This window comes from Electrophorus electricus, chromosome 9, assembly GCF_013358815.1.
Source record: "Electrophorus electricus isolate fEleEle1 chromosome 9, fEleEle1.pri, whole genome shotgun sequence".
Lineage (NCBI taxonomy): Eukaryota > Metazoa > Chordata > Actinopteri > Gymnotiformes > Gymnotidae > Electrophorus > Electrophorus electricus.
In genome coordinates, this window is record NC_049543.1 from 15,778,801 (window position 1) to 15,803,800 (window position 25,000).

The 25,000-nt window shown below is 43.5% G+C and overlaps 1 protein-coding gene across 6 annotated transcripts in view; it reads right to left on the minus strand.

Moving 5' to 3' along the window:
• The window catches only part of apbb2b (amyloid beta (A4) precursor protein-binding, family B, member 2b), a 43,757-nt gene that overhangs the window by 11,298 nt on the left and 7,459 nt on the right, over positions 1 to 25,000 (minus strand). For 4 of the 6 annotated variants that reach the window (XM_035529739.1, XM_035529738.1, XM_035529737.1 and 1 more), the window contains exons 2-10: positions 14,962 to 15,079; positions 9,816 to 9,865; positions 8,233 to 9,219; positions 3,283 to 3,488; positions 2,618 to 2,809; positions 2,298 to 2,375; positions 1,219 to 1,272; positions 217 to 302; positions 15 to 75 (exon numbers count right to left, since the gene is read on the minus strand). In XM_035529739.1, the coding sequence (XP_035385632.1) occupies positions 15 to 75; positions 217 to 302; positions 1,219 to 1,272; positions 2,298 to 2,375; positions 2,618 to 2,809; positions 3,283 to 3,488; positions 8,233 to 9,217 (1,662 nt within the window). In that variant the 5' untranslated portion in view covers positions 9,218 to 9,219; positions 9,816 to 9,865; positions 14,962 to 15,079. Of the gene's footprint in view, positions 1 to 14; positions 76 to 216; positions 303 to 1,218; positions 1,273 to 2,297; positions 2,376 to 2,617; positions 2,810 to 3,282; positions 3,489 to 6,215; positions 6,370 to 8,232; positions 9,220 to 9,815; positions 9,866 to 14,961; positions 15,080 to 25,000 lie in introns of those variants that run through there. The other 2 variants (XM_035529740.1, XM_035529741.1) reach the window with 2 other exon arrangements.

Below are 25,000 nucleotides of genomic sequence, written 5' to 3' on the forward strand. Positions count from 1 at the left end.
TGTGTGTATTTTACCTTGGCTTCAGGGTCACTGTTAATGCTACTAGAGTCGTCATCTTCCACGGGTGCAGGATTTCTAAACATGCACAGATACAAATACACACTAATGTAAATAATGTGTATGTTTTTAATTACCTCTATAACTCTGCTTAATACTTCCTTATTATTGTGGCTCACACACAACCATGCTTATGTGGATACACACACATGCACACACCGTAACTTGAGCGAGGCATAGCGCAGAGTTGCTCCTTCAAACTCCTTGAGGCTGGGGTCAGGGGTCACTGTAGCAGCCTGCAGATCCTAAGAGAGACAGAAAGGAGAGAGAGGGAGAGATGGTGACTCTTACAGTGTACTGAGCACAGAATCCATCCATGCATGTCTGTGTGTGTGTGTGTGTGTATGTGTCTGTGTGTGTGTGTGTGTGTGTGTGTGTTTGTGTGCACGCACGCATGTGTTAGTTAATGACCATGTGATTGTCTAAGGGAACAGAACATGCTCAGTCAGCCCTGATGTAAGATGTACTCACAATACTGGCAGACACACTTGCAAAAGTAGGGACACAGAAATGCTTTGAAATAGGCAATATGCACTAGGAAGACTTGGACACAGCCTGCCGTAATCAAATAAATGAACAAATCAATAAATGAAGGAGTGAATTTACATTTACATTGAATGAATAAATGAATGAATGAATGAATGAATGTGAAGGCATTTCCATGGAAGCCAGCATGCTCAAGCCAGGCAAGTGCAGGCAGATGCCAGGGTTGCTGGGGTCGGAGGTTAAGGCCAGCATGCCAGAGGGGAGGAAGGCAGGCATGGTTTTGGAGCGGTGGAGCCCTGAGCAGCAGAACAGCTTTGACTCCGCCCAACGTGGCTTTGACTCCACCCGACATACTTTGACTCCGCCCGTGAACCAGACGCTGCGGGATCTTCAGACCTTCACACTTTACAGGCCCTGTGTCCTTGAGCAGGCCCAGAGTGCACGAGCGCATTCAGTTCGCCATGTCATTAAGGATCTTGCCATGTGTGTAGATTATTGCTTATATACGAATTGAAGGCAAACTACATAATGCATGAGGTCCTGGGCTGGAGTTAGCAGGATATTTGCCTGATTAAATATTGGAGGGTTACAATCTCTGGCCATTCTGCTGCTGTGGCTTTGTGTGTTGTGCGTGTGTATGCTGCTGCAGAGTGTACAACTGCCCCACATACTAACCTTCCAGATCTCACTATCAATTTTTCCCACTGCAAAATCACTCCAGGGCTGTCTCTACACACAGTTATTCACACACACACACACACACACACACACACACACACACACACACACACACACACACGCGCGCGCGCACGCGCACACACGCACACACACACACACACACACACGCAAAAGTCAAAGTTGGGCACTGGCAAGTGCGAATAGGGTTGTTTGGTCACTCCAAAAGCGTGTTTGTGTCTATTTGAGTGTGTGTGTGTGTGTGTGTGTGTGTGTGTGTGTGTATGTGTGTTCCCAGCTGATATCAGTTCACATTTCTGAGGTGATACTGGAGGCCAATATAATCATACTTTTCAGAAACTGGCTGTTCCCGAGAGGTGAAAACAGAAATATAGACAGACACAGGTAATGCCAGAACTTCATTTATCCCAAGGGAACTTGTGGGACACATATACAGGAATGCATGTATCTGCAAGAATGCATGCGTTTAGTATGGACTGACGTGGCAATCAACTCACTGACGTGGCATTCAAAGTGCTTAATTAGATGCACGTGTGTAAGGCAGTGTAAGGCCTTGGTGGCTGTCCCTGTATGGGGCACACTATGATTCTACTATGTATCACATTCTGCCGTGATCAAAACTATCAGCATTACACACACCCTTTAACATTTAAAAACCCAGGTTTGCTCTTTTGTTGTATGTCATCAAATATACTTACTTATTAAGCTGTAGGTTTGTTGTATGTGTGCGCACGTGTGTGTGTGTGTGTGTGTGTGTGTGTGTGTGTGTGTCTGTAGAGTTATGGTTAGATAAAGCTCGGATGTAAATTGCTCACTCACACATTATTGACTGTGGTTTGTCCAAATGCTTTAATTTACACATTTTCACACTTTGCTCATCTACATCCAATCAGCTAATGCTGATAATCAGATTAGCACACAGAGAGGATTGAAAAGATGCACCAATCCAGTTCAAAATCTATTGATGTTTTGAGAAACACAGCAAGAGAGAAAGAATAGAGAGAAAGAGAGAATGAGACAGAGAATGAGAGAAAGAAAATGAGTGATAGAGAGATTACCTTATCCTCCTCTCGATGCTGTGTCTTCTCAGCGTGCCGGTCTTTCTCTGGCAAGATCTGCAGCGATGAGGATCGGGGCTACACACACACACACACACACACACACACACACACACACACACCATCAATGATCATTTTCACACAAGCTCTCTGCGTGCTGGACCCAGAAGAAGAACGCTGACTCTGTTTATTGTTCATTTAATCACAGCAGGTGCTGCTATACAACGTCAAAGGAAACAGTGACGTGTGACAAGTGGTTGTGCTGCTAGGAACCCTGCTTTAGATACCACGCGCGGGGCGGTGCCAGAGACCAGACTCACATAATAGCAGCTGTTGACGAATCCGCAGGAGGGAACGTTGGCGTCAGAGGAAGAGGAGGAGTTGGACAACAGGATAGGGGCTGGGTCGAGGCAGGAGGAGGTCGAGGCAAGCGGGACGGGGTCCGAGGAACTGTCGGACATGGTGCTGCCTGAACGGCAGGACGCCCCGAAAAACACGTCTGCATGAGAGCTCTGAGAGAGAGAGAGAGAGAGAGAGAGAGAGAGAGAGAGAGAGAGAGAGAGAGAGAGAGATACGATACTATCACCTTGACACAAATCTGACATTTCTGTGGGATTGTTAATTAGAAATTAGACTACACAATGGGGATAAAATGAAAGGGCTACTTTTTTCATAAAACATACATCAAACTCTAGTGATATGCCTTAGAGCCTTTGAGCCTTGTACTGTTCTATCTTATTGCAGTGTTATATTTAATGTTTCTAAAGTCCACGTTAATGTGCAGATGTAGGTAACCATGGTTATGATCTGGATAAAAGCGTAAGAGTGCTTGTTGGAGGTAAATAACATCTCAGCTAATTGCATTATAAACATGTAACTGGTTGAAAGCACACGCAGTTTACAAACAAAGTTACCACTAACGACTGGGCCTGAAGCTCAGAGTGTGCATGTCTGTGTGTGTGTGTGTGTGTGTGTGTGTGTGTACCTCTTGGTCAGGCGTGGGCGATGGGGAGAGTGAGCCCAAAGAGGGCTGGCGGGCTTGGGCTGGGGCACTGTGGCAGGGCTCAGGCTTCTCCCACTGAGTGGTGCCTGTGGGGATGTGCCAGTAATAAACGCCAGCCATGTCTGTCATCATCTTCCATCCGGGGGGCAGATCAGGGTCTGTCTGGAACGACTGCTCTCCCCAGATATCTGCGCGCGCGTGCACACACACACACACACACACGCGCGCACGCACGCACACAGAAAGATAGCATCAGAATCCCCCCGATGATTACCCTAGATTTCAAAAATAAGTCAACACACTGGTCTTAAACAGTTGGTTTTCCCACATGTCTCACACACACACACACACACACACACACACACATTCACTCGCTGAGCACGCATATGCTATATATAAGACTTGCCACCAGCAGCTGAGGTTTTTCAAACATAATACACGCATTAGTAAACACGTTAGTCATGATGTCTGCGTGTGCGCACACACGCACACACACACACACACACACACACAGGAAGGTTGCTGGGTTTGAAAGATGAAATAAGGATGTAGTTCCTGGCATGAGTCTGCTGAGCATAAGAGTGACTAAAAGCATTAGTCCATGGGTAAAAAAGAATGTCTTCACTCGTCAAATAAACCCATTTATAAACAGATATAGATAGTATTTATTACTTTCTATGATGTAAAGTTCAGTGGACAGATTTGAGAGATACCTGGACAGAATCAGGTTATCATCTTCATATTAGTCTATTAGTAAATAAACAAGTGGTTAACAATGCATGAACAGACCAGTCAGGCCAGTTTTTATTCCATGGTTAAAGCTGTGCTCTTATGACCATGTAAGATTCTCTGGGTCTAAAGTTTTAATGGAGTTTTCAAAAATCACCTCTGTTCCACCCTGTGGGAAACAAAAATGTTCCAATCTTGTATGGTTTGTCCTATGTATATTTTTCTCCTAAATATCAGTGGATCCTTTGAATTTTGTGGTCATTAAAGAGACAAAAAACTCCATTTGCTCTAAAGTTAGCTGATGCTACGGTGCACTGAACTGCTGTCATAAGTTTAACAAACTCTCCTGTTATAGTACATTTCTGATGACCTGCATACAGACTGCTCAGCGTGAACAGGCCGAGAAGCCACAAACGTCTCATAGCTTACTGCCGTCATGTCGACAGGCAGGAGCTTAAGCTAGCGCTGAGCAACAATCTTATTTCGAGTACTTAAGGACTGTGTGGGACAAACGTATATAGGACAAAACATATCAGGCTGTAAATGTTCTTAATAATAATAATAAACTTTATATGTTTAGCACTTTCTTTACCACAGTTTACAAAAAGCTTAATAGAAAAAAAAGCATAATGGTATAATGAAGATGATTACATCTGGAGCTCTATCACCTCAGGAACCTTCCTCAGGAACAAGCCAAAATTAAACAAAAAGCACTAAATAATTTAAAGAATACAGTGGAAAATTAAAAGACATTAAAGGAATGAATAATTTAAAATAAGGAAGCTAAATTAAAGACAATTTAAAACCGTATTTACGCCCACCAAGGATGTAACAGTGAAGCTACTTAGCAAACCCCTGAAAACATATTAACTGCAGGATGCATTTAAGTCGATTCTTTTAAAACACCATTCATTTCTTCCATAGAAAAAAAGCCTTTAGAACATGGGAGAGCCCCACCCACGAGAGGCAGAGCACTGGTGCCCCCACCGTGGCCAGTGGTGGGAATGTGCCAGCCGGCTCAGCATGGCAGAGCCAATGTGGGGGAGCAGCTCGGACAGGAAGCAGGAGCCCGCATGGTGAGCAGAAAGCCCACATCTAAACCTTACACCTCGGGTGGTGAGCAGGAAGCCTGCAACTAAACCTTACACCCCATGTTATGATGTCACAGAAGCAGTCTGTCCTTGTCGCTGGGTTGTTCTGCCTGCTCCTGGAGCCACTTCCCAGCTTTCAACATCATTCCCGCAACAGATTGTGCTTGAGGTATGTGTACTGTCTTTGGTAAGCGGTGATGAATAAGATCGTTATAGGGTAGCCATACATAAGGTGTGAGAGTGGGAGGGAGCGGAGAGAAGATGCTACATAGGATTTGTAGTCCCTGGTGCATAAGTGGGTCACCGTAGCTTCCTCTCTCAATGTTCGCATAGGTACCATCGCTGAGTGAACGTGACCTTCACATCTAAACACACACAACCACACACACACACATACACACACTCCATGGCTAAATCAAGCTGGAGGTAGAGACAGGAAGAGACAGACAGACAGACAGACAGACAGACAGACAGACAGACCAGACAGGAGGAGAGACAGACAAACCTGGCCACTGCACTGCCAAATCCATTCCAGCCTGCTTCCTTTTCCATTACCTCTACCCCCCTCTGCAGGGTCTAAAGCAGGAGAGCACACAGCTATTTCACAGCTGTAAGTCGCACAGCACACACACATGCACACACGTGCGCGTGCACGCGTGCACCCACGCGTGCACGCGCACGCACACACACACATGCACACACGTGCGCGTGCACGCGTGCACCCACGCGTGCACGCACACACACACATGCACACACGTGCGCGTGCACGCGTGCACCCACGCGTGCACGCGCACGCACACACACACGTGCACACACTCGCACGCGCGCACACACACGCACGCACAACGGACTAACGGCAGCAAACACTCATGACACGAAGCCCAAAGTTTAGCTGGCGCACGCATGACGCCACTCTCTGCTCCCCTCTCCGGCCGCTCACCCGTAATGCTCCGTCCCTATGCATGCATGATGAGATGCATTGCTACCGCCGCAGCTTAGCATGCACGCACACACACACATACACACACACACACACACACACTCAGACACACACACGCACGCAAACACAAACACACACGCATACAAAGTACCTACCGTCGTAATTCACAATGACAATGGCCAACATGTAGTCTTTACCCAGCATCATGACTGAGTGACTGAACATCAAAACCAGGAGACCGCATGAAGATGCGATGAAGAGAGAGAGAGAGAGAGAGAGAGAGAGAGAGAGAGAAAACAGAGTCAGAGCGAAAGAGAGAGAGGGAACGGGTGGGGGGGGACAGACGGAGAAAGGGAGGAAGAAAGAAAAAGAAGAGCGAGGTAGAATGAGCGGGAGAGAGAGAAGGGGAGTGCTTTTTTCCCCTCGACCTGTGTGTTGTTTATTTTCGGTCGAAATCAAGCAGGAAGATAGTCAGCCGCTTCCTGTCTGTTTGGGGACACACAATTGGCCGAACGGAAAACCCCTCCCCTGTGAACATTCGGTTGTCCCAGCAACCCTCAAGAATCCTGCATATCACTCTGTGCCGAATCATGTGACCATAACGCAGACAGAGACAAAGAGGGAGGGAACGAGTGAAGGAGAGATGGAGAGGCAGAGTGGAAAAGAAGAAAAGGAAAAGGGAATAAGAGGACCTGCTGTCTGAAACATTTCAGGACACCCCCCCCACCTCCCCCCCACCTCAGAAGTGTGTGTGAGTAGCAGGTGGTGCTGGGCTTTGCCAAGGCTGACTAACAGCTGAGTGTGTGGGCCCATTCGCACCTGCTCTCCAACTAGCGGGGCCAAGCTGTGTAGAGCTGTTTGTTGTGAGTGGGGGTTCCAGCCTGAGACACGTACGACTGAGACGGCCAGGCGGCACGGCTCCTCGCAGAGGCCGGCTGGGTTCTGGTGCTACTACAGTGCAATTGCCCCACTAACCCATGCTCGGGTGCTCAGGTTTACTAATCAGACTAGCTGAGCGCTCAGGTTTGCTAATCAGACTGAATGAGAGCTCTGGTTTGCAAATCAGATTAAGTGAGTGCTTTGTTTTTCTGACCACACTGAGTGCTCTGGTTTGCTAATCAGATTGGCTGAGAGCTCAGGTTTGCTAATCAGACTGGCAGAGATCTGGTTTGCTAATCAGACTGGCAGTGAGGTCTGGTTTGCTAATCAGACTAGCTGAGCGCTCAGGTTTGCTAATCAGACTGAATGAGAGCTCTGGTTTGCAAATCAGACTAACTGAGTGCTTTGTTTTTCTAACCACACTAACTGAGTGCTCTGGTTTGCTAATCAGATTGGCTGAGAGCTCAGGTTTGCTAATCAGACTGGCAGAGGTCTGGTTTGCTAATCAGACTAGCTGAGTGCTCAGGTTTGCTAATCAGACTGAATGAGTGCTCTGGTTTGTTAATCAGACTAACTGAGCTCTCTGGTTTGTTAATCAGACTAACTGAGTGCTCTGATTTGTTAATCAGACTAACTGAATGCTTTGTTTTTCTAACCACACTAACTCAGTGCTCTTGTTTTATCAGATGAGCTGACTGCCCTATTTTGCTCATCAGACTAGCTGAGTGTGCAGGTTTAAAAAGATCTCAGTGCTGAAGAACTGCAATGAACTGGGAGATAATGTTGAAGATTCTCTGCAACTGAGGGGTGACAAAAATAGTTAACTCACTGCTTAATATCTGCACGCCCACACACACACACACACACACACACACACACACGCACGCACGCACGCACACACAATTCTTTAGGAGTGTCCTAACCATTGCACTTTAGCCAAGTTGAAAACCAAATGAGTGAATAAGCAAGAGCACTTCAGGACAAAAGAAAACCATGCACACAAACACAAAACCTGAAGCAGCCACATCCACACACCGTAGTGCTACAACTGTTGTACTTTATCTAAGAGAAAAAGCCACACAGACATCAACTGAGGGAAAGTAACCATCATAATCCAGCCAGCAGTCTATGTCCAGAATCCTGCATACAAAAACCCATACGCATGTAAACACACACACATAGCAGTGAATTTAGGCAGTAAAGCCTAAAGCCTAAAGTTTGGCACACACCATGCAGACACACGCACGCACTCATGCACAAACACACACACACACAGTGTGTGTAAGCACTGACCAGTCTCCTCGGGCGAGCCCAGCGACACGCTGTCCTGTGACAGTGTTGTCCAGCTGGATTCCTCATCACTGTGTGGAAGATTCTGGATGCGGTTGAGCGCACGGTCTGTTTTGGCACCCGTACGGGGCCGGTCCTTCTTCGTCTCCGGGGAGGACGAGGAAGAGGAGGAGGAGCCAACCGACAGCAGGGGCGTATCTTCTGGGCTGCGTGGTTTCCTCAGCGATGTATGGCTGGTGTCCTCCCGCTCCTTCAGCAATGGCTCAGTGACGTCATCACACGTGGTCGGCTCGTCCGGCGGCGGGTCATCGCCATGTGACTCCAGGAAGCTTTTCACCTTCCGACAGGACGGGGTCTTCACATCGAGAGTGTGCTCCATTTTCTCCGACAAGATGAGCAGGTCATCGTCGCCATCGTCCTCCTCAAATGGGTTGGCATCGGACTCATGGCTGCAGTCCTCCTCATTGATGCGGTCGCTAAGGGAGTCGCCTGCATCCTCATCGACATGCTCGTGCTCATGCCCGTTGTCGGACTCCATCCGCCTACTGGGGCTCATCTCTGACTCGGCGAGCGGCTCGTGGTCGGTGCTCGTCTCGTGACCCACCATCTCGTCCTGGTCTCCGCTGGGCGTGTTCTTGTTCTGGTCCTGAAGCTCTGCTGCCTTGCGCAGCTGGTTGGCGCCGTTCTTCACCAGTTTGAGGTTGGCTGCGGCGGCTGTGAGGGACGAAGAGGATGATGATGATGAAGATGATGAAGGCGGGGCTGGGCCATCGCCGAGCCCCATTGCGCTCTGGATGCTAGTAAGCGCGTATTTCTTCCGACACTTTGGGGGCGTAGCTTGGCCCTGTTTGATTACATCGCCGCTAAGCAGTTGGTTATGGGAGGACCGTAAGATGAGGGAGGTGGGTGGAGTTGCAGAGGGCCCGTTGCAATTGGCTACATCCACAGAAGGAGGGTTATGTGGTGCGGGTACACAGACTGACATCATGACTGGCAGGAGAGAAAGAAATGACATTAAAAAGGATAAAAAGTTTACATACTGAAGGGGCCAAGGATAAACACCATCACATTGCATATGTCAACTTTCATAACATCTAAAATCTCATAGTTAATACTATACAACAATATGAATAATACAAACTCAAAGGAGAGAACCTAGTATGTAAAGCTGTTCTGGGGTCAGTTTTCAAATGTGGCATATGGACCAAATCAATGATATACAGCTAAACTGTTCCAAGGTCAGTGGCAACAAATCACTTCTCCATAGGCTCGCAGGAAGCACTCACTGCAAGCAGTGTAGTAGTACTGCACAACCCACTGGGGCCGCCAGAGTGAATGACTAAGTTTAAAATCTGATTCGTCTGGAGGGAACTGAGGTGACTCGTGTTTGAAGAGAGATGAACCCAGAACTTGAATCAGGGCGTCAGAGAGACATGAATGGTGTTTTGCGAGGGTTTGATACAAACTTTCGAAATTCCGGCCACACAGGTTGGAGGTAAAGTCCAAACTAAGACCAGCGCAGAAGGCAGGACTGAAACAGAGAAAAGGGCACGTACACAGATTCACAGAGAAAGACAGAGACTCACCTTGGAAAGGCTGGTGTGGGCTTTATTCAACAGAGGTTAGTGCTGCAAATCTGGGAGAGATCAAACATTAAAAAATGCAAATTAACTCTGCCCTGCACATGGGAGTGTGTTGCAGTATGATATTTCATCGGTACAGGTTTTCTTCTTTATCTGACTCCATCCATGCTACCATCATGCTTCACTGTGGGATGGTGTTGTTGGGGTGTTGACAGGTATTTCCTTTGTGGCATAATGAAACAGAACAGAAGATGCCTTTTGGCAAACTTCAAAAATGATTTCAAATGGCTTTTTTTTCCCCCAAGAAACTGTTTCTTCTTGCCACACTTCCATAAAGCCCAGCTTTGTGGAATGTCTGAGGAAATAGTCACGTGCACAGCTTTTCCCATCTCAGCTGCAGGTCTTATCCAGCTCCTTCAGAATAACTTCAGTTTCTCTGATTATTGCCCTCCTTAGACACCTTGTCCAGGCAGAGCTTTGGCCGTGCCATGTGCTTTTATTTGTTCTATTCATTAATAAGACTTAATGATGCTCCATCGTATTTTGGGGATATTTTTTCATAAATACACTGATCAATGCTTTTCTATAATTTTGTGCTGGACTTGTTATAATAATTCCTAGGTTTTTATGTTTATACAGGTTTGTAACTTCTTAAACCCTGGTGCCTTCCAGTACGAAGGGTATTTATATTGAGATCAAATGACAGATAAATTAATTGCACACAGGTGGACTATTAAATAATGACAGGTCTTCTGATGGCAACTGGTTCCACAAGTAATTTAGGTATTTTCACAGTAATGGTGGTTAATACTTATGCAATAATTTTTTTAAATAAACAATTTTTAAAATATTATTGACTTTCCTCCCCCGTTTAATATTATGGACGATTTTATGTAGATTCATGATATATACATTCATTTCAATTACAATCCAATCAGTATACTTCTAATTAATTTCAATTCTATCAAATGTAAAAAAAAAAAAAAAAGTTCAGTGGGCGTGAATACTTATGCAAGGCACTGTATGAACTACTCCATGTTTGATTCATAAAACTGTCATACAACATCGAAATGAGTGGTAATGTATCAGCTTCATCTGCAAAACAAGTATCGGTGCTATCATTAACAAAATTCACACACGGAATTGATCTCATATGCATATTTGTGTTAAACATACCCTAATTCATGCAGGTAGCCATGTGTTGCACCACATAACATTCAAAACGTGGAAACACACTAACCAGCCACTTTATTGCACACACACCTTTGAATCTTAGAATCTATACCCCTTATGTTGCTTTGAGAGTGTTTTGGTTTTTCTTGTTGGATTATTCTCTGGTTGGTTAATGTAGGCTCTGAGTTTACTTACTTTTGCCTTAGATTCTGTGAAATTCAAGGCTTATTGTCTGAACCTAGTTGTTAGTTGCTTGTTAGCTGTAATTACTCACTACAGGTGTAGTTTCGCCCTGGCCTTAGGTGTAAATTGATGGACGGGCTCAGCACTTATTGAACTGACTTAAATTCGGACGACTCCACTACAGACGTAATCAACATCTGGGAAGGCTTTGTTTTTGCTCTCAATCAGTTCATCTACATCTCAACTACTGGACTTCACAAACTCATCAAGTATCTTCTCATATCTCAATCTTTAATCTCATCCATCCACAAATCAAGCATCTGAAATGTGTCTCTCAATTCCTGTCCACATATCCCACAGAGCTCCTCAACGCTATCATCATAGACGTCGAAATCTCAGCAACCTCACTTACTTGCAACTTTCGGCACCATCACAGATCGTGGTGGCAGGAGGGCTCTGGAATTGCCAATCTGCTGTCCAGAAGGCTGACATCATATCAGCATTAGCATCCCTCCACTTTCTACACTTCCTGGCTCTAACAGAAACATGGATCACCCCTGAGAACTCGGCGACTCCGGCTGCCCTGTCCTCTGCCTTTTCATTTATCCCTTCTCTGAGAAGTCTTGGCAGGGGTGGTGGCACAGGTTTACTAATGTCTCGAGAGTGACGTTTCACTCCACTTTCCTTCTCTACTCTTTCCATCTCCTCTTTTGAATTTCATGCCATTACAGTGTCTTTCCCTACCAAACGTCTTATCATTGTCATCTTCCACCCTCCAGGTCCCCTTGATCACTTCATTGATAAGTTTGACATCCTCCTGAGTCAATTCCCCATTGAAGGAAATCCACTCATTCTTCTTGGAGACAGGCTGCATTCCTCCTGCATCCTTCCGCTCTTGACAGCATTTGACCTCACCCTCAACCACTGTCCTCTGACTCACAAAGTGACTAATAAAGCGGGCAATGTTCTAGACCTGCTCTTCACCCACAACACGACATTGGACATCGCAGTCACCCCCCTCCACATCTCAGACCATCACTTTCTATCCTTCTCTCTCTCCCTTCCTCCTCTTTCCATCCAGTCCTCCCCAAAGTGTTCCTCCTCCTTCCGTCGCAATCTGCACTCCATAACTCCCTCTTCCCTTACTTCTACTATTTTGTCCACCCTTCCTCACCCTCTCTGTCTTCTCTCTCTTTAGATACAGTTACTAATTATTTCATTTCTACACTCTCCTCATCAATGAATCTTCTCTGCCCTCTCTCCTCTAGACCTTCAAAGTCCTCCCCACCTGCCCCCTGACTAACAGAAACACTTCACTGCTACAGGAGAGAACTAAGGACTGCAGAGAGGCGGTGGAGGAAATCTCACCTAGATTCAGACCTCAGTTCATACCAGCATCCGATCCACACAAGCTCTTCACTATTTTTTCTTCTCTCCTGAATCCTCCCCCTCCCTCATCTCTTACTCCAGAGGATTTTATCACCTTCTTTGAAGAGAAGGTTGCAGCAATCCGCCAGTCCTTTTCCGCTGTTCCCACTTCTCCAAACAATGTGCATTCCCCAACATCCAACTCTGACTTCTTTTTCTCCTCTCACCTCAGATAAAATTCTTCAACTCCTGACTTCCAGCAATCCAACTACATGTCCGCTGGATCCAATTCCTTCCAATCTGTTCCAGACAATCTGCTTCCTTTCATCTCTGTCATCATCAACAACTCCTTCCGGATCTTCTGGATACGTGCCAACTGCATTCAAAAAGGCCAGAGTGGTACCAATCCTCAAGAAGGGCACACTTGATGGCTCCAACGTTACCAACTACAGATTGGTATCACTTCTCTCTTTCCTCTCAAAAGCCCTTGAAGGAGCAATTTATAATCAATTGTCTCTTTTCCTCACCCAGAACCAGCTGCATGATCCCAATCAGTCTGGCTACAAACCGGCAAATTCTACAGAAACTGCCCTCATAGCAGTGACGGGAAAACGTCACGCTGCCAAACAGTCATCTATTTTGAGACCTTTCAGCAGCCTTTGACACAGTAAACCACAACATTCTTATTTCTGTTCTCTCCAGGCTTGGTGTAACTGGCTCTGCTTGGAGATGGTGTCAGTACTATCTGGAGGGACGGTCTTATCAGGTGACATGGAGAGGATCCACATCCAATCCATGTAGACTCTCCACTGGTGTTCCACAGGGCTCAGTATTAGGCCCCCTTCTCTTCCCTTTGTATATTCATTCTCTTGGTGATGTAATATCTTCTCATGTTTCTAATCTAACCCGGTCTTACAGATTTCTCCTTTGTAACATACGAAGGATTCAGCCATTTCTCTCGCAGGAAGCTACCCAGGTGCTTGTGCAGTCTCTTGTGATCTCAAAGCTAGACTACTGCAACTCGCTACTTGCTAGTCTTCCTCTAAGAGCCATCAAACCTCTACAACTTGTCCAGATTGCAGCAGCATGACTGGTCTTCAATCTTCCATGTAAAGTTTACACGTTACTCCACTGTGCTCCCTTCATTGGCTCCCAGTAGCTGCACGCATTAGATTTAAAACCTTGATGCTTGCCTACAAAGCCAAAAATGGACCAGCTCCTTCATATATGAGGTCAATGGTCAAAGCCGGTTCCATACCTCGAGTACTTCAAATCCTCAAGTATGGCTCGGCTTGAAATACCCTGCTTCAGGACTCATGGACGACAAGCAGCAAGACTATTTTCTGGACACTGCTCCCATATTGACTGACTAAAATAGTACTTATTGTTTATGTTGTTTATGTTGTTTAACAAATTCTAGCACTTATCGTTTATAGCACTTATCATTGTTTAAGATAGACCTTATGTATTTTGTACTTCTAGGTATCAGCATTCATCCCTGTATTCTACAGTATTCTAGTTCATTGGTAAGTTTGATTCTAACTAGGATATATTCCATGAGTAAATGACAAAGCACTTTTGTAAGTCGCTCTGGATAAGAGCTTCTGCTAAATGCCGTAAATGTAAATGTAAAAGTTACCACTACTTTGTATAGAAATCATATAGTGTTTCAAGCCTCATAAATGTCCAAACATCTACCTTAGTTACAATATTATATGTTTATTATTAACATGTTATCATTATTTCATTTTTTTAAAATATTGTGGTTATTGTCTGTACCAGTATATCGCTACACCTCTAGTTGACGTGTTATTGTTTTTGAATTATTATGACTTTTTTATTGCAAATCAACATTATTAAGAAATGTAAGTATTCAAGTACCATTAACATACTATGCCCACAGTCCCTCAGTGGTGACTATCCTAACTCCACCTTAAAAGGATGGACCTCATGTAAACCAGTGCTATCAGTGCAGTAACAAAAAACAAGTTATATCATGTAACTTTATTTCATTATCTCAGATAACTGCCTATTTAAAAAGGCATTTGAAGGAGATATGTTTTGGAAAAAAGTGTGTGTGTTTGTGTATTTGTGTGCAACCATATCTTTGTTTCTAGGAATAGGTAAAGTGCAGTGTCTTAAATTTTACTTCAGTAATATTTGTTTTAGTTGCATTGTTTACACTGGAATTACAAAGCCAGCAATGCACGATGCTAGCACACACATTGCTGTATTAATTATATTAGATAATGTTTTGATATGCATTTGTTTTGGCAGCCATCAATGAGTAATATAACACCTAAGATAACAAACAACACATAACTGTCTCACATAAACATTTAATAAGTAAACGTACACACACACACACACACACACACACACACACACACACACAAAACAAGCTATGTTACTCTGCCGCACTCACCAGAGCCAAGGATTCTGGGTATTTCCAAAGAGTCTCAGGGGCCATGGTGCAATCAGCGCATAGTCAGGGTATCAGCCAATCAAAGTGAGCCGCAGATAATGCCAAGGGAATGCTCTACCTATGGTTCAAGAAACAGAAAAAAAATACTATATGCTAATATGAATGGAAACAAGAGTAGGATGGACACTAGGATGGACAAATAACACTGTAATATGACAGGCTCTGTGTGTCTGACATGTAGGATATGGGTGTCTATGCATGTGTGTCTTAGTGTGTGTCTTTTGGGAGGACTTCAGCTTTGCCCATAAACAGCTTGCAATGGGAATATGTATCTTGAGCTTATAATCAGAAATAGCAGGGGTGGAGACACACAAAATACAGACACATGATCACACGGCAGACTCTGTCACACACACACACACACACAAACATACGTCGTCAATGCAATAACGAGTAGAAAAATGCCAAGAATACCATTTTAAACCAGTGACAGGAACAGTCACCCCTTGCTTGAAACTGTTTCAGAGCAAAATGCTTCCGTACCCCTTTTAAGCAACTGTGTCAACAAATTCCAAAAAGAGAGGAAAAAGGGATCCAAAGCCAGCAGGGCTAGGGTGTGTGTGGCGAACCTTAATTGGACATGTCCAGCTGGCGGTTAACCTCCAACACCACACTCTTTCAGCTTCCGTGTCTCTGTAGCCTGTCTTAGCGCCACGGTGCTTCCACTCCTTCTCCTCCTCTCGCCAACCACGTCTCATCTCAACATACTGGACTTATCTACACTGCACTGAGTTAAGCATACATCTTAAGCATTCTTCTCTCTCTCTCTCTCTCTCTCTCTCTCTCTCTCTCGCTCTCTCTCTCGCTTTGTTTTTTGCTATGAATAAAATTGTATCTTGTGCAGCTTTTTCCATCAAATTTCACCCTTTTTTTGCCCCGGTCTAGGGGGAAGATATGTGTGTGCATGTGTGTGTGTGTGTGTGTGTGTGTGTGTGAGTGTGTGTGTTTTGTTTGTTTTTTCTTCCTGTTTAGTTCCATTTTGGGATATATACCCTTTTTTACAATGGGAAAGTAAAAAGCGTTTTCATCTCCCTCTAATTAAACCATTTGCTGACAATGTTCATAATTCATAGATGAGATATTTTTGACTTAACTTCTTAACTTGACAAATACCACCAAATCTACAAAATGGTAAAGCTAATGAAAGACAAAATGCTTAACATTTCTTAATGTGCTGTGGTAATGAGGAATAGAGACCATATGCAGGCCTTGAGCTGAGCAAATGACACCAGTCACAGTGGCAGGTGGATGAAAAAGTTCATTGTCAACCCTGATACACACAATAATGCAAGAAATCTTGTGCCCTTTTACGTGACAAGCAATGAGCCCATTACATTCACCTCAGAAATGAAACTTGAAATTGTGTTTGGTATTACATATTTGTTTTGACTAAACCAAAAGTATACCAACCCTAAATCATCAAATCAAATGTAAAATTCATGAGTGAGTGAAACCACTCATGAGTCCTCACAAGCAAAACTGCTATACTTAATAGATTAGTGAGTATATAATCTGATATACAGGGCAGATTACACCATATCATACATGACAATTCATTACCATGTGAATGACAGACACAATTGATGTCCAGAAAACCGTGGTAACCACTCCTTTCTCAGGTTATGACTGCCAAACCTGTGCCCCTCCCGCAAGTGCCAAAAATACACCTCACTGTGGTGGAAACATACTTAACACAGAGCAAGGAAGAACAGCCATGTGTCCGGCTAATCATATGGGCTCACGAGTCATTCTCTTTGCGTGCCAAGCTGGTTTTCCTTATGTGGGTAGTTCTCTCCTGCCAGAGCAGTTTTGCCAGACAAAACCCCACTATAATAATTCATCAATAGTTCATCTACCTGAAAGGGACACAAGCCCTTTGTACTTTTTAAATTTACTTTTATTTTTTAAATGTTATTTCTGCAGTTCTATTCTAGCTATGCCATGGGGCAGGAAAGCCCATAAGTTCAGGGTGGATCTTCTAGTAATGGCTGTGTATCTCAGGCAGTCACTCAAAAAAATCTTTTGGAATGGTACGTTATGTCCAGTGTGCGTTTGACTGGCTTCTGTCTGTGCCACCCGTGGGAAACAGAGGCAGCGGAGCTGTGCAGTGGAGGTTAGAGCCCGCGGTGTTCACAGCCACACCCACTGAAATACATAAACACACCCATACACACTCACATACACAACACACGTGCCCACTCACCATACACATTCACTATACACCAACACCAACACCATAACACATAACCACAAACCATACACACTCAAATACATAACACACACACACACACACTTCACAAGGGCTTGTGTGTCTGTGGCCACACGGTCTCTCTTGAGGAGAAGAGGAAGGGAAAGACGGCAGGAATTTGAGGGCGAGCTGAAGAATTCCTGGCATGTCTGTTTTGGAAAGCCTTAATTACTTAACAACAGGGAGAAACACACACACACACACATACATACACACACACACACAGACACACACACACACACACACACACACACCATATCTTTTTTCCTTTCTTTCTACCTTTCTCCCACACATAAGCGCATGCATGTTTCTGAAAGGTGTGTAAGCTCACGTGTCTGCTTTCAGGTAAAAGCTTGTCTGTCTCACTTTGTAGGAGATCACCTGAAAGAGCTTCACCTTTCACAAGAGCTTATGACATCATAAGAAAAGAAAAACTCATTCATTCTTACACAGATCCACACACGCAGAAACACACATGGGGAGGGGGAATGAAATGAGGGGGAGTTAAAATCCCATAAATTTATGGGGCTTCTGCCAGCACATCTGTGCAAACACTGTATGTGTGTGTATGCATGCATTGGCACAAACTGGTGGTTCTCAGCACAGTCTCTCTCTCTCTCTCTTTCTCTCTGTCTCACACACACACACACACACACGTACACACGCACACACACACACATGCACAAGCGCGCGTGCACACACACACACACACGCCCCCACACAGACACACACACACACTCTTCAAGCTTCAAAGCACTCCAATGGGATCAGAGATTCTGTTGCTATCAGAGGAAAAGTGCTGAGTTCAACAAAAACAGAAGAGTGAGTGAGTGCGTATGTGTGTGCACATGTGTTTGTATGGGTGTGTGTGTGTGTGTGATGCTGCACTGACAGCCTGCCACAGACCATGTCTCTGAGATGAAGCCCTGTGCGTGCTTGTGTAAGGGAGATTTGGCCCTCGCAGCAAGCCCGAATCAAAGCCTCACACAAGCACAGAAAGACCAAACTGAATTTCAGAGTGGATAAGAAAGCAGGAGGAAGACGGGGAGGAGGAGGAGAGGGCTATTGACTAGTCATTTGGGTCTTTTATTGGTGCTTTTATTGCTTTATTGATTATTAATGATTTGGTTTCATTTCCACTTCTTTGACAATATCAACAAATCTGCTTTTGTTGAGTTTTTTCTATTATTTGATTTCATAGTTCCAACACACACACACACACACACACACGCACACACAACTTTGTTCTAACGTAGTATGTGGATCTCATCCCTACAGCCAAATTACTGCTAGTCTTCTTTATCTTATCTCCATCCATACCACACACATATACCACAAATACATATCTACAAATACCATACGTACACACCGACATATACCACACATACACTTAAGCCCAATATTATTCATACTAATGCAAAATTCTGATTTGTGCTTCTTCTTCTTCTTCTTTATAGTAAATTGAGCTATTTTTTATTTGACCAATAGGTTTCTTCTGGCTGGAAATTACATTAACAAATGACAAGAGACATTGTCCTAGAAATGCTAATGATAAATGTGAACTATTTCTGGTTGTTTTCTTTAAATTCTTTACTAACATTGCCATGCTTGGTGAGGAACCCCGGCCGCATGTTGATGGGCATGGGCTATAAAGCCATCCATGTGATTCCAAGTGCCAGTGGTCACAGCGCAAAGCATAAAAGTACAAGGAGTTCTCAAAGGGGGTGCAAATAAGCCAAAACTGGCCCATGCATTGGCAAGAACAGTAGCATGAGAGGCCAAGAAAAATCCAAGGAGGGCCAACAAGGCCATCCTAATGAATCTGAGCAATTCTGATACCAACATCTGAAGGCAGACACTCCAGCAGACACTGCACAAAACTGGTCTCCATGGAGGGCTGTACTTCTCCAAGATGGGTACACAGAATCTCACCTACCCTTTACAAAAGCTCACCTGGACAAGAAACCTTTTGTTAATTAATTCTGAGATAGAAATGGAGCTGAAAAAAAAAGAAGTATTCAACCCCAAGAACACCATCCTCACAGTCAAGCATGCTAGTGGGAATGTAATGCTTTGTGGTGGTGTTTTTCAGTCAGTAGGTCAGGGAACCTTGTCAAATTAAGCACCATTATGAGAAAAGAGGTCTACATTAAACCATAAGATAGTTGGCAGAAATAAAACACATCCAAATTGGTCAAGAAATGGTTAGTAGAAATCAATGCTAACATTTTGGAATGGCCCAACCAGAGACCTGAATCTGTTGAGGGAACTAAAGAGTAGAATGACGGCAATGAAGCCTCCTAACTTCAAAGACTCATTGGTTAAGGTACCTCACTACTAATCAGAAGGTTGTTGGTTCAAGACCCACCATGTTGACTGTTGGTTCCCTGAGCAAGCCCCTTCACCTTCAATTGCTCAAGCTGTATTCAGTCATAATTGTAAGTTCTCCTGGATAAAAGTGTCAGGTAAATGTAACTTGTTAGGAATTATAGGAACCATTTAAAATCTTGTTTAGGAAATATTTATGGGTTTGGGGACCCATTGTGCTTTCCTGCTTTTTCCTTTGTGTGAGCCGATGGAACATTCAGAATCAGGTTTAAGTGATGTTGAAAGCAAGCAACATAGCTACTATGAGTGTTCAAGTGTAGAGTTGTTGGCTGTAGCTACTGACAGCAGTTGTAATTTACGCACGTTGGCAATGGCACTGCAACAGGTTGCTATGTGTGAACTGGCAGGCAGCATACCATTCAGTAAGACAAAGCAATAAAAGTCATGTCATTATCTCTAAGAAATGTTCAAGACAGTAACCTGCTACATCATCCGGAGTAAAGGCAACCGTATGAAACATGTTAAACATGTGTACTTTGGCCATGATGAAGACTAAGTGCTCGCTTTCCTATAAGTAGGTTAAAAAACACGTAGGCAACACTACGAATAATAGTGGGCCTCCGAGACATTTGAAAGCCAAATTTGGAAATTTTGTGTAATGAAGTTTCTAATGGTTTTACTCTCAAGCTTTTTTTGTATGTTTCTAACCAGTTAAGGTTAGTAATAAACCTAGTTTAATTATCATACTTCATACCATAGACCTGTTTATTATGATTCTCTAGATAAAGGTTCTTCCGATTTATTACTAATTCAGCAATGCATATTCATACGAAAGCTATTATCAATACATTGATAATAGGCCTAAATGAATATTGCCTAGCCCACAGAAAGCAAGCAGCTGAGAGCAGGACATAACTGCCAAAAAGATTCAAACAGAATACTTTAATACATATGTGTAATTATGTGTAATTTTCACTAAACCTAACCACTCCCCTGCCCCTGGTCACCAATTAATCTTTCACACACAATATCTGCTGCATTGGATTTGAGCATATACAATGAGACCATGCAAAATTTACATAAATACAAATGAATCTTAAGAAGAGAGTGATAGTAATTACAATGACAACTGACATAAATACAGATGAGTATAGTGTTCCTTCCTGTTGAAACACCTTTGCAACCAATTTCATGACTATCAGATTTCAAATGAATAAAATACATTGGCTGGGTGACTAAACTACGTAATGTATTGTGTTATTGTGTGCGAACAAACTCATGTCAACATGAAGAAGAACGGGGTCATAGCCATTAGCCTGTTATTACTGTTATCATTAATTAGTATTAGTACTACAGTTACTGTTGCTAAATACCGACATCAAAAGAAGGTGATAGGCTAACCTACATCTATTCTATCAGTAGAAATTAATTAGCGCACAAAAGTCCAGTAGGTCTTTGGTCCAAAAACACTCTAAAATTAAAGTGCAGATACATGTTTTTAAATGCAAAACGGTCCAACATTTTCATGTTTAGCTCCAGTTGTACTTAGCTTGAGAGTTTATTCTTCATTACAAATTAGTCAAGTCTGCTTGTGCATGTTGTTTTCTAAATGTCATTAATTTGTAGGTAATTTCAGAATATAATAATATTGAAGAGGACAAAATAAATAGCAAAAGTAGCAAAGTAGCGAAGGTGGGAGTAAGTCGCACATGCACAAGTCATAAGCAAGTCTTAACCATCAAGTCTTAGGTACTGTGTAAGTCCAAAGTTACTTTGAGGAGAATCAGGCGAGTTGTGTCCCTGCTATAAGTCTGCAAGTCACAAGTGAAATCTGTAGACAATAGACAGATACAAACGTTTTAGCCCACATTATAATCTTTGTTGCATAGTTAATCATTAGAAATCTAGTTTAGACCCATGAGAGTCAAATTAGATTAATACTGCAGCTAGAATTGTTAGGTCTCCATCAGGAAATCTAAAAGTATTTTTTAGTATTAACAGCATGTCAGAAGCCCAGGTAAGGAAATCATATGGAATATACCATTTTGCATATTCAAGTCCAATTTCTGGGAATTGGTTGTTTTGTCTTCTCAATAAAATGCAAAATCGATTTGAAGCCATGTCTAGCATATCTTAAAGTTACCGTTCTAACTAGCATTAGCTTTCTAGCTAAAAAAGAGCTTAGAGTCATCTGTCTAAAGTCTCAAGTCACAAATAGCATTTTATCTGTGTTAATCAAGCAGGTCTTTAAGTCCTTTACGTTTTTAAATAAGCAACTCATGTCTGACTCAAGTGAAGTCGTGTGACTCGAGTCCCCCACCTCTGCCAAGTAAGCTAACCTACCCAAGACTTTGTAAAAGTCTATTTACTGAACTTCAGACAAATACAAACAATGCTGTTACATCGTAGTTATGATGGAAAATCCTTACAGAAGGAGAAAATAAACTGGCCTAAACTGTTTCTTGAACATTCACAGAATTGATTCTTAATAGGCATTCAGATAGCTCTGAGGCCAAGGCAAACGAAAAAAAGGCTGTCTCCACTACACCACTGACAACGTGCAGTGTTTTACAAGAGTAGGTGACACAGAACGCTTCAGTTTACATTACTGCCAAGAGATTAGCAATGCAGACAGACAAATCATGACGTTTCCCCCATTCCGAAGTCCTGCAACAACCCTTCGGACTTAGTCCTCTTAGAAGGCTGAAAAATATCTAAAATGCTGTCACTGCCTTATTCCATGTTTTCGCTGACACAAACAAAACTCACAATGCATGCTGTGTCTGTGTCTGGGAGACTGCTGCTAAGTTTGACGTTGGACAGTATTTAATGTTTTTCAAACATAATTAAAATGGTAAATTGAAATGGTAATACTAACTGTCTGGAAATTTACTATGGTTTACTGTGAAACTGGTAACCATTTCATCATTTCATCCCTAACACACATACTTGTAGCAACAAACCACACATATACCATGCCTATTGCTTCATATATACCACATACACACACAAACCTTCATACATACCACAATAAACAACGACACAACCCCTTCAAACATCGCCTGCCGTATGTAACAAACTTTTTGTCATATTTGCTAAAACTGTCACTATGTCCTACCAGTAGTACATGAGACTTTGAGAACCTGTGAAAAAGAAATCAGGCTCTTCTGGATCTACCTCCTCATTTGCAAGACTCCACCACACCCGAATCAAAACAACCAATCAGAGCTAGGAGGTGTTAAGACTGTTTGTGCACACACATGCTCTCACTCAGTCAAGTGCAATCAGTGCACAGCATCAGGCACTTTGCAAGAGCAATGGTGAATAAACAACCACCGTCGAGAAAACAACTACCCATCCCTCCTTTATTGACAACAGCTTTCATGACAAAAAGAAGTCAAGAAAAGATAACAAAAGAAGAAAAGCGAGCTAAAAAGAAAAGAATTTTGACCAAGCCCAAGATAAAACAAGCATAAACATCGGAGCAGCTTTTCAGAGATGGAAAGTGCTATGGGACCTGAAAGGGTTCAAAACTGATATCAAATTTCTGATAGGTAGCTAAATTATCCCGGTTTAATTTGTTTTTTATTATTTGATTTTCAAAATTATGAACCACAAAGCTAGCTGTGATTGTGTATTGGTTACAGTAACACTGTAGCACATTTTTCATTTTAATGTGATGTTGCAGTCAGGCTAATGTTAGCTTGTTTCTGATACTAAGGCTTGTTTTATTTTGATCTTGCTTAAGTGCCCAGGCAGTCGTATCAGTTTCCTGTTTGTCCTGATATTTGTGTTTCTTTTACAAACGACAATCTAAGCAGTGCTGATATTTCATAACATGCACAGCAGCCTGGAGGGGCTCTCTGTGGGGAAGTGCTTTGGAGGTGGAGCTGGAGCACAGCAGAGATGGAGGGGTCTGGTAGTTGTAATTTTCAAGCTAGTTCAAAGTCCACTCTCTTTTCAGTCGCACGGGCCGCTGCTTTAACTGCACACTTGTTGAACTTCCCCTGCCTCTACCACCACTCTGTGAAATTCCAAAAAGCTATTTTATTTCATACTTCGACAGGGACATTTAGCTACTATGTCCAGCTTTTGAACAGGCCAAATGGGAGGTACAATGGTGGACACTGCTGGGTCCTGTGTGTCCACAGGAGAGGCTTTTGCACATCAGCAATGCTACAGCATGCAGGCCAACATCACTTCCCCCTGCCCCTGTAGACTGGGGAGAGTGGGCCTGCGGTAACTGGAGTCTCAGAGGTGGTGTTAAACCTGACACTTTTTTGGTTTGTTTGTTTATACAGAGGTAGGCCTGGATGTGAAACAAAGTCATATGACAGCTGAACATAAGTGGAGTAGTTGGTCGTGGGAAGAGAAAGACTCACACACCCACTCCCTTTCTTCCATCATCATATGTGCACACAATGAGCCGGAGGCGACAGAGGAGCGGTAATGAGACCAAAAGATATTTCCTATTCCCGCCAGATAAACAAAAAGGAAAAGACGGAGAGAGAGAGGGGACAGAGAGACAGAGAGAGAGAGAGAGAGAGAGAGAGAGAGAACTAACAGACATCAGTAAAAGGCTGGTAAAACTTAGACACTTCCAATTAAAGCACCCTCACTACTGCAAAATGTCCATAACAGTCTCTCTGTGTGTCTCTCTCTCTCTCTCTCTCTCTCTCTCTCTCTCTCTCTCTCTCTCTCTCTCTCTCTCTCTCTCTCTCTCTCTCTCTCACCCACACACACCCACACCTCCTTTGCCTGAGTGGTACAACTCGAAGACGTGGGTGGACAGCAACAACGTAGTTGAAGCAGTACTGCTTCACTGTGGGCCTGGGGCTCCTGGGTCAGAGTGCTCAGACTGGAAGATGCCACACCTTCAGTGGAACGCCATCCAAGTGATAGTGATTAGGCCCTGCCCCCCTTCCTCCTTCACTATGCCGCACACTCACTCACTCACACATACTCACTTGCTGTGGGTGGAAGGAAGACATTCTGCCTCACCTCTGCATTGCACACAAAGATTAAAAAAAAAAAAGAAAGACACAGAGCAAAACAATGTGTGTGCACGTACATGTGAGTGTGTGGTGCTGGTGTGCGGGCGGGCCTTGCAAATAAGTCCTCTGAACAGCAGCAGGGCATAAACAGCCATTGTTAGGGGCCCTTCCTTAGACAAACTCGAGGCCAAGCGTCCAGCCTGGGGACAGGACTCTCATCGGCCACCTCGGAAAGTGCGGCGGGCCCCTGGAACTTGACTGGCTCCGAGACCAAAGATGCCATTAAGGCCCATTGCTTATTATTCTTCTGAATAATACGAATTATTCTGCGTATTATTAATAATAATAATAATAATAATAATAATAATAATAATAATAATAATAATAATGATGATGATGAGCATGAGGC